The sequence below is a fragment of the Argopecten irradians genome, chromosome 1 (genome assembly GCF_041381155.1).
Source record: "Argopecten irradians isolate NY chromosome 1, Ai_NY, whole genome shotgun sequence".
In the NCBI taxonomy this organism is placed as follows: Eukaryota; Metazoa; Mollusca; class Bivalvia; order Pectinida; family Pectinidae; genus Argopecten; species Argopecten irradians.
Window position 1 is genome coordinate 41,352,928 of NC_091134.1, and position 11,047 is coordinate 41,363,974.

General features: G+C 33.1%; 2 protein-coding genes across 2 annotated transcripts in view; one reads left to right on the forward strand and one right to left on the reverse strand.

Moving 5' to 3' along the window:
- LOC138328104 (uncharacterized) overlaps window positions 1-3,963 on the forward strand; it is a 32,151-nt gene extending 28,188 nt beyond the window's left edge. The window contains exon 17 of the mRNA XM_069274731.1: window positions 525-3,963. The gene's annotated coding sequence lies outside the window, so the exon portion shown is untranslated. The remainder of the gene's footprint in view (window positions 1-524) is intronic.
- Window positions 3,964-4,464: 501 nt separating this feature from the next.
- On the reverse strand, window positions 4,465-11,047 carry LOC138326077 (prolyl 4-hydroxylase subunit alpha-3-like). The gene is made up of 13 exons (XM_069272242.1): window positions 10,860-11,047; window positions 10,561-10,727; window positions 9,755-10,065; window positions 9,398-9,449; window positions 9,098-9,237; window positions 8,693-8,857; window positions 8,251-8,315; window positions 7,699-7,822; window positions 7,413-7,463; window positions 6,559-6,645; window positions 5,977-6,045; window positions 5,388-5,484; window positions 4,465-4,759 (listed from the first exon to the last, which is right to left on the reverse strand). The coding sequence occupies exons 1-13, from the start codon at window positions 11,045-11,047 to the stop codon at window positions 4,662-4,664; spliced, it is 1,614 nt and encodes a 537-aa protein (XP_069128343.1). The 3' UTR covers window positions 4,465-4,661.

Genomic DNA, 11,047 nt, shown 5'->3' on the forward strand with positions numbered 1-11,047 from the left:
CCGCGTGGAAGCTTGAGTGGCAGCTGGAATTGGTGTTAACATTGTATCCGTGTGAATACTGATAGTGATAAGAAGATTTTTCCAGCACCAATTCACATACGATATGTATATATATAGGAATCTGTAATAGGATAGGGTTCCAAATACAGTAACATACTTTAGATAAGCCAGCTAAATTGTCTTATTTATAGATTTTTAACCTGCCTGACAATCTGAAACGTCAAGGTTTAATCATTGTACTTTCTCATTCGTACCTGTTGGGTTATATATTTCAATACTTTCGACGTTAAGCAATGCATGCTGATATCTCAGCATTGTCTCTAATACATAAGCTGAAACAAACTTAACACCAATAAAATAAAATTTAGAGTCCCACAAATACGAATTAGACCTGTCTTAATGTATCGGAAATGTCTTGGGGAAAAAATTCAACTGTAATCTTTGTATTGATGTATTTTTTCAACAATGTCGGTACATATATATAATTGGATATGGGAATTTGATTTGAATTTTTTTCATTACAGCTACCACGTTTGCTGGATCAATTCGAAGCGTTCAGATTGATTACAACACGGACTGATAAAGTCAAATCGATTTGCATTAGCTACAAGAGTAGGATCACCTGGAAATGGGGAGAGCCATCAGTATTACCATACCATGTCAAAAACGTGTACCTGTGCCAGGGAGAACCTAGATACTAAATTGGAATTCCTATGCAATGTTGCTGTTTTTGTCTTAGATAATCAATGCGTTATTGTAAAATGAACTGCTTTGAACAATTTTGTCATTCTATTTGCTATGGAACCCAATATTTTCATTGTCTGGCGTTCCAAACTAGTATTGCAAAATAGTTATTTGATACAGTATTATTGAAAATTTATGTTATATGAGCGTCCGAAAAGAACATTTGATCAATAAGTTGGTTATATTTTTATCACTGGCTCGTGTTGCACTGAAATGAAGAGAGAACGAGAACACATACTGCTTAGTTGCTAGATTATCCATTCTTTTGTTTAATGTAACATACAAGCAGTTTGTGTTATGTTCGTATGTTCAAGCTATGACAAGTGATTCTTATTTGCGGATTTAAAGTTGATCTAATGATTTTAGATAATCGTTTCCAGAAGAGATAGTACATGAAAAAGAAGTAGCACACACTCTCACAGTGAAAATCAAGGCCAATATCCTAGTATTTTACGACTTTTTTAAAGTTCATTAAAAGAACGATCATAAGAATGGTTATTTAAAAAGTGGTGTCTCAATTAGAATTTCTTAATGAGTTTATATTTTTGGACTGCTAATGGCGTCTTTTAAATGACCTTTCTGAAAAAATTGTTGAATATTTAATTTGTACTTAGATACACGGAAGTGAAGAGTAAATTAGATCAATACCTATGACAATACCCTACCTAACGTGCATCAAGTTTCGATGTTTGACGAAGGCAACATAATCCCATTAGTCAGTGCCATATCATGGCCTTGTGTTCCGTTTATACTCCTGACAACATTATTTATCTTGTTTAGATATGTAAATCAGCATTTTCTTACTACGGTGGGAACTTTATTTTGGACCTTTATTTAGAACATTGCATTAAGTGGAATAGTATTAGCATATCTTTATCCTTAACTGAAATGAGACACAAGACAAAGTTAATCGAAACTATTGCATTATAAATACAATGTAAATGTTTTTCCATTACTGAAAACAAATAAGAAACGCGATTTCTGTAATATTGGTTCAATTATGTTCTTATATATAACAGTATTTAGTGTAAAATATTACTTGAACTAGTGTAATATTACTTGAATTAGTGTCTTAAGACACATTTTTTACAAGTATCATATAATTATCAGTTCTATGCGTTTTTCTTTGATTTAAGACACGCTCAAGTAAAACTTTCACAGTTCTAGCTTACCAACATAAGATCAATGGTGGAAATGTCCGAAAAACTGAAAGCCAAGTTTAACTTGTGTGTATTCATTCACCTTAATGAAATTTCTATGTGATTAACTGTTTTGACGTTTTATGTAGAAACGTTTTATGTAAAGGTTTTTTCGAAGTACATTTGTATAATTCTAAATCATTATAATGATTATTGATATTTATAAGATAATGCTAATTTCTAAGTGTAGTATTATGGATTGATACACGGGTTGCGTAGTATAATGCTATTTATATATACTTGTAGCTGTATCCTGTTAACCTGGTGAACTCTCTCTGTTGATCGAAACGACCGCCCAAGAAATCTTCAACTCTGTTGCTGTTGGTAGTTGAAGGTTTCTAATGGTGGTTACTATAACGCTGTTGTTTTTTATCTTGTAGTTATTTTATTATTTCCCGTGTTATTGTGATCCAGTGTTGACTTTTATCTCAAGGTTTTAATTATCAATAAGTTATTTGTGTTTGATTATATCTAGATAATTTGCCCCATCCCACTCAATCTATGACCTCGTTTACTTTTCCTATTTATAAAATATGAATTTTTTTTAATATTAACTTATTTTTTTTCCTGAGTATGAGGGAAGGCATATTCACGTCATATTAGTTTATTATACATGTGTGTTTTATGTTTTGAAGTGCGAGTTTATGCATGTTAATTTATTTTTGATTTCAGCCGTCCGTTCTTTTTTCTTCTTGGATTAGCTTTTGTTACATCAATTCTTTCTTTTTTTGTGATGAATTATTCTGCTTTTAATCATCTATGGTGCTCTGGTGCTCTTGGAAACATTAACTATGATAATGTGTTTCAATCTCATACTTATGTAGTCAATTTCTCTTCATGTCGTCATAGTTTTTATTTGTTATACAGTTATATGAATATATTATAATATTTTAATGTATAACTTATTTAATTTCATGTATGGAAGATCCTAGAGACGTTGCATTTTGTTCGTAAGACTACTGCAATAATGTAATCAAATATACACATGGAAAATATGTTATCGTTACAATATACCGCACATGAGAAGGGAGATAATTCAATAGAGATGTAATTCATTCAGCATTCCATAAATGTATCAATGATTGAAGGTCTGCAAGGTTTTCAAACAGTTTTCATTTTTTTTGCTTTAGGTTTCCCCGATTTCCTCCTGTTTATTGTCAGGAAACCGATTTAAAAAAAAAAATAGGCCATACCAGGTATATGGAATAAACTATAATTTAATTTTATATGTACAAGCAAAAAGTTGGAAATAATATACATTGTGTATGAACAGTAAACGAGATTGTAAATTAACAACGGCTTTAAGGCAAGTCCTATCGGTGTTCAATGCTTAGTTGTTAACAATGAAAACTATTAATGTAAACAATCTGATCGGTATTAAACTTAGGTGTTATCTAGCTTCTTATTTTGTCTAGAATTCCTTACGTCCTGTCGTTGATTGTGTGCTGTCATTGTTTACAGTGTTATGTTTGACGGTGTATTGAAAAATATTTTGTACGAATCTCGACTTTTTCAAAGAATTGGTATAGATATATTCAGATACAACGAATGTATGTCGTCAAGAGAATCATATATCACATGGATATATTATGAATACTTGTTCAATATTTCGTCTCTTCATTATACGAGTCATCAACGCTTTAACGAAACTGTTAGTTAATGCAACATTTGTCTATGAGCATTAAGTCATCCACTTATTGGGGGAAAATATTATATTTAAGAGTAATAATCAGTACTTAGCTGATAACTGCATGATGAAAAGAGACGTGTTTGTATGAAGACATGTATTCATTATATACTTTATCAAAGTGTCATTAATATTTGTAGACAGGTGATCGATATAAAGATAATTTATGATGAAGATCTAGATCTGCATATCACTGACCTTTTTTTTACGATGACTGTATACAGAATATTGATGGACTAAAACACTGTCACGTTAAGTCTTTGACGAATTCGTGTGTATCACATGTTCATTCTATTATTTATTGAAGAAATAAATAGCGTTGCTTTTATTCTATATTGTTATTTTCTTGTTATTTGCCTGTTTTATGTCGATGTATGTTGAAAAGTGTTGAAGTGTATTAACAACATGAACACGGTTAATCTTTCTCTTTTGTGGTTAAACAATTACAGATTAATTTTAGATAGCAAAAATGGGACCGAATCGATTGAAGTGTCACAAAAACCTATCTTTTTCAAATGAAAAGGAAACCAACGGGTATACAAAAGCAGGTCAAAATATTAGCTTTATACATGCTAATTAAAAGTGAAATTGCAAGTTGGACTGGTATGTAGGTATAGAGGATGCAATAGCTTGTTGGAGGATAAACTACTTCGCTGTGTACTTTTAAAGGTTTTTTAATTTCGCGTTGGTGTCACTTTTACCATAGAATACCTTAGTACTAAGCAACATAGCTTATAATATTATGTTCACAAAAATGTATAGTGTCGCATAGGGAAACATAAGCGGTGAAATATCCCTCGCATAATTATTTTTATATTAATCACATAATTTATTTCCAAGTTACAGTAAATTAATAATTTCATAATAATGCTGCCATTTAATAGATACAGCAGTTTCCATCTATCCCCAATCAGCTGATTTAAAGTTGAAATTGTTAGTAACCAGACCGGTATTTACGGCCGCTCATCAAAATATGTAGCACGAGTGATAACGTGAACTATAATGTCAGAATGATAACAATTTTATCAACATCAATCGATGTCGATGTCGTATTGGAATTCTGCTTCACGTGTTCTACCGCAAAGCTTGGTGAGAACTTGTCCTTCCTGACGAATCCATTTATTGACAACTGAAAAATTGAAGAAATTTCAGTAATTAATCAGTAAATAATTCAATATCGATTTTAAAATGAAGTATTAACGGGGTAGTAAATTGTAAAGTTAATTAAGATATGCGTATTAAACTAATATAATATAACGAAGAAATGCTTCAAGAGGTGTTATATAATCATTATAATGTCCTTTGTTATTTCCTAGAAGAATTTATAACTACAGTATACTATGTTATTTCCATAAACAATAACAGGATTGGTGGAGAAATGCTGAGATTACGTGTTGAATGTGGCCGAATTCAAAACTTATTACATATTATGTACATATGATGTAATTGCCTAGGAATAAAGATTAACGAATGAAATATGACATCACAGAAACATGTGAAATTCTGCTGCTAAATAATGCTAATGTTTAACCTTTTTTCTTTTATAATGCACAGATAAGCGGTAGAATTTATTTTGCGTTTTAGTCTGCTACATATCCCTTGTGTCTTATTTCAATTATCATGTCGGGGTCTTCAAATTAAAAAAAATCTCAATCTAAGTCATATAGGCAAAAAATACAATTAGTAATTGAATTCGTCTATCGTTAAAAGAATTGAGGACCGAAATCGCTGCCATATTTGATGAGGAAGAAACTTACCCCATTTTGATCCGAGTAAAACGGGACAACCAGCGTGGCCCATTCTTTCATCCTTGTCGCCATTAGGGAGCAAGTTATACCAGAAAGCAGCAGCACCCTATCAACAAGTATGTCACATATATTCCATAATCAAATGAAACTAATAAAAATAAGCAATACAGAAATCCGATTTCAAAATTGATTAATTGTGTCAAATATGAACACACCTAAGCTACATTTTTAGTTTTGATATTCCTTTTTAAGACTAATAAAGGTAATATGAAAACCATTCTAAACGTTTTAGCATTTCATATAGAAATATAGTACAATGTTAATAAGACCATGGCCAAGATTTATCAAAATTCCCCAACTTACAGAAACTCCTTGGCTCACAATCTGCCATAGGAAAACATAACACAAGTTAGGAAAGATTCTTTATCTTTAAGCGCTTTCCTATGAGGAATAAGCTAAAGAAATCCATCAACGCGACTGTTAATGGATTATGGTACTCCGGAAGAGTAAGCGTCCTCTAATTCATCGACGAAACCCGATATAAAATGTATGTCAAATTCTTGTGTTATTTAGGAAAGGTTAGAAGGGAACGTCTCACCTCCACTGCTGGTACCCTCGCTCCCAGATTAGGAAACACTGTTGCTCCACCAGCTTTCACGGTACTTAGCTACCAAATGTAAGTTAACGTTATAAAATTCAATAATAATTTTTGGTTTATATCATCCTCGATACTCCAGGTGTTCCGATCACTTACAATCTCTCGAATCGAATGTTATCGGAACCCATGGAATATCGAGAATGGGTTTATATTAGTCTTTAAAACCTATACTCGATATCAATTATATACTTACATACAAATACAGATAGATGGGGATATCATTCACATTGCTGATCAATCATGCAGTAAATTAAATTTTAAAAATTTTCAAATGGCAAAATTCAATTGAAGAACATGCTCATTATTTAAGCATACCAGTTCGTAGAGTCATAGAATAATGAGCTATATGAAATATATCCATATGTTCCTAATTGTCATCCTCTAAACAAGGTTTTAAGATTGCATTTAACAAACAATTTGAAATTAAAAATAGCTTGAAACTGATTTGTATTACCACAGACATATTGCAAAACTGGTTTGAAACTAAAATTAGTTCTACCGTGATATGGTACAACATCTTACATAAAACATCCATGTTGCTATTCTTTCCCCACTCTCTCTTATCTCAGGCGATACGTCCTTTGGCGTTGGTCCCCAGAGAGGAATATCCTAAGACAAAAAAATGTTACCGATAATTAACGTGCAAAGTTTGGTCAAATACAATTCTACGCTCTCATTATGAAATGAAATGGTTAATACACGAACAGTACTAGTATATATAAACAAAAAAATCGCTTACATTTCGTGTAGTTCGCTTGCGATTCGAATAAAAAAAAAACACCGCCGTGAAAAAGCTTTGACTTACGTAACAACACGAGATTTTCAACTGGTTTTTTTTCGCGAAATGAGATCGCTGTATATAAAAAAGCCGTAAAAAACTAACCTGTGGATTTACATTAAGGCACCGCACATTGAGTTGGTCGATAGTCAATTAAAAGATCTAGCTATACATACCAACCTATTAGATTTTGTTCGCCTGTAACTCTTTTATACATGGATTCGTTTCTATGTCGTTACACCCTTGATTTTTCAATGTGACGTGATTGTAAATCTTGTAAATGCAAGAATTATGTACATGCAAATTAATTACTTCTACTGTGGCCAACATTTCTGTTTTAAAGATGCTACTTATCATTTGAACAATAGCTGATGTTTACTCGTGCATATACAATATATGTCTAATTAACACCGATATACATACAAAATAACTTATTTTGCTTTTAGTGCATGCGCAAGCAATACTTCATTTATTATAGTTCATACATGTACTACCACTGATTAATGTTTTTGATGAAGAAAAAAATACCATTCGTCAGCGGTGTAACTTCTTTAAAAAGGCATTTTAAGAAATCATTATATAGCTAAATTGATTTTACCAGAACGTCAAGATGAGGCGTGTAACATCCTCCTATCCCATAGTTTAACACCTGAAAAGGCAAATGTAAAGAATGAATGGAAGATCTTAAATAAGTGTCAATTTCATAGGATTCTTGTATATTACACCGCGCAAATGATATATCAATTTAACGAGAATAACTCGTTCTGATTTCTTTCAGTTTTGAATTCAAATGCTTTTTCTGTACCCATTATATACACGTTATAATGGGTCTAAAAGTTCGAATAACCGTTATTGTGTCAATATCTACACAATGTATGTCATACCTGATATTGCTCCACGCTACTTCTTCGCTTCCTGAATGTAGTATCCAGTCCTGTTATAAGGCCTATTCTTCTGTTTAGTTTCAGTAAAAAATTGTTTTCTGTTCTGATGTCATGCAACCAACCACTGTATTCCAAAAGAAAAAAAACCACCACAACATCATCCGAAACACGTAGGTTTTCTCTAATAAAGCATTTAAGTCGACCAAGTCCTATTCATAAAGCTTTCTACGCAAATGGAAGTCAAGCAAAGTAAAACAGGAGTAAAAACGGCGTCACCTTTATTCCATATTCTTATATAAGCACAATGCTTCTTGGTCTGGCGACTTCTTTTTCAAAACGATATGGCCTTGATTTCAAAGAATTTATTTAAGAATTAATTTTAATGATTGTTCATATATGATATATAGGTTTTCAATGTTAAATCCTGCAACTTGAGCGCGATCCAATATTGTTAAGCCGGTGATGGTACTGTCGGATTCCGTTATCTACAGCCCATATACCGTACTACGTTGTTATCTAGATCCCGTATAAAGCTTAAAGTTTTCTACTTACGTGTAACTGACGCGAGTGTCTTTTACAACGCTCTCGTTTTTCACCCAGACAGTAGATCTTGTCATCTAGAAACAGTAGTCAGGTGCGTTTATCTTATTTTATAAATATCTTATTTTCCGGTGTATTTATTGTTTTCTCAACTGTAGCTAATGTTAACTTTATATGTAACTTTAAAAGAATTTTGTTCATACATTTTTCGCGCAACAATTTCTAACGAACATACAATACATTTTTACGACATGGGCATGAAAAACAAAAACGAAAATTACAACAACAGAAACTATTTCCACTTGCAAACCCCCGCTCGTATCTCCGAAAATATCAAAGAATTATGAAAACAACTTACTTAGTATATATTTCATCACTTCTCAATAGAAATCGAATTGTTTTCATATCTCAGATTAAGTAAGACGATGTTATGATAAGGCTAGAAATTACTCACCACGCGTGCTCCCGACGCTCGAATTTGTGCCATTTCTGACGTAGAAATTACATCATGGAAAATAGAAAGTCGCGGAACGTTATTCATAACTTCCTCTTTTGATCGGTAATAAGGAAAACTTGTAGGTCTTAGGTAACATTTCAGGGATGACAACTGTCGTGCCGTCTGATTTTAAAAGAGAACAATACATAGTTAATAAACACCCATCAGCATTTGAAGAAAAGATCACTGTGCATTGTTTCGGTATAAAACCATCTGTCTTATCAAGATCGACTATTTATCTAGCACTCTGGAGGTTTTTGATTACGTAGGGTAAATGCAAGAATTGAAATATGTTTTATGTTATAGGTCTTATAACAAGTACAAGTCTATCTTCATTCATCACAACCTTTATGTGGTACTTACCCTTGTCTCTCCTCTACACAATGCTCTGTAAGTACTGTTTCTTTCAGACTCTTCTTCCGGCTCCAACACTTTGGAGTGTACCGGAATCCTGTAGCTCAGTGACATGTATAGATGATAGTCGGCTTTGATGCTCTTATTATCTAAAACGCAGAGAAATGTATACAGCGAGACAATTTAGTTTAATTTCCGGTTTCAGTCTGCTTTTTAACCCACTTTAATATATTGTTCGCAAATGTTATACTTCTTACAGATATGACAAATAATTGCGTTTCGACAATGGCAAGATAGCAATACACTTACCTAAATGCAGAAAAGGTTCTATAATTTCTGCAGACTTCCAAGGCATTCCAAACTAAAAATACATGACAACACACAGGTCAATACAAGTGATTTTGGATGTATGCTTTTGATCAAAATTCTATATCTACGGCATAAAATGTAAAGCGGAATAGTAATCTCTGCTGAATATCGCGAATGATTCACAGTTTTGAATACGAATATTTACATGTTAATTGAAATAAATGATTCTATTCTTGTAAATGACTGTCGTTGCTATTAAATAAGATTTGATCGCAAATACCACATTTGCACACAAAAATGGTTCTGTTTCCTGGTTTCTTCTTTTTGAAGAAGTGACTGTGTTGGCGGTATACAAACCTCACTATATTCTTTGGCTAAAGCCGATTTTATCCACATGTCTTCCTCTTCAGAAACATTGTATCGCTCCAACAACTTTTCAAGCCACACAATTTTCTGGTATCTTTTTGCAAACTCGGATATGTACATAGCATCTGAACTTGTAAGAGGTTCTGACTTTGAGTCATATATAACGCCTGACATCAGTTTGTCCAGGTCCAGTTCGTACGTCTGCCACAACCTGAGTATTGCCTCAGCAGCTCCCTGTATGTCCTCCGATGTTACGGGTAATCTGTCGCCACTATGAATCCTTAGTATTCCCTTTCTAAACTCTGAAAAAGATCATGAATTCAGGTTATAATTAGTCCACATGAAACTTATTACAAAGAGTATGTTATTAAGTTATGACTATTTACCAATGTATGGATATATAGACATTGGGGCATGAGTCTGCAAGAACATATTTCCAGAATGGATAATGATTTTCATTAGCAACAGAAAGAAAGATCAAAGTATATGGAAATATCAGGAAATAGGACCGTATTTTCCGGACTATAAGCCGCGCCTTTTCATCTGGAAATCGGGAGTGCGGCTTATACTCAAGTTTGACCCATCGAATAGAACACATCATCCATTTGCGATGTGTTTTATAGAGGTAGACAAATTAACACATTCTTGAACAAAAATGGAAAACAAGACATGTCATACATGGTTCTGTAAAACAAATATAGAAATATTTAGCACTGTGTGTCACGAGTAGAACAAAAAAGTAGTGTGTGTGTGTGTGTAGGGTAGGGGATGGGGTGACATTTTTACGGTTTATTTACGTCTCACAGTAGCTTTGTCCAGACAAGATTCGCAGCATATCATGTCGATGATCCTGTCCCATTCTATGAGAACTCTCTGTAGCAGGTGGAAAGCTATGATTGGGTTATCGCCGAACTCTGTGTTGGTAATATGAGGCACACGCACATCTCTCATATGAGAAAAAAATCTGGCGATAAAAATGCATTCATTTTACATTATAAAAACAATGAAAAAATACCATCTTTTATTTCAGATAATAAAAGCAAATGGTGATTATCGTTTAGAGCTTTGGTAAGTTTCTATGTTACAATTAACTTACGTCAAAATATCCTGACTGACATTATTCCCGAGGTTCTGCTCTGACGTAACATAATCGTCCAATAAGACCAGCATTCGTAACTCCTTTCTTGCAACAAATTGAACTTCTCGCGTTGATGAATAAATGTTTGCTTTAACCACTCTTGTAAACAGAAGAGCAGTCATTACTGCATACATCACCACTGACAT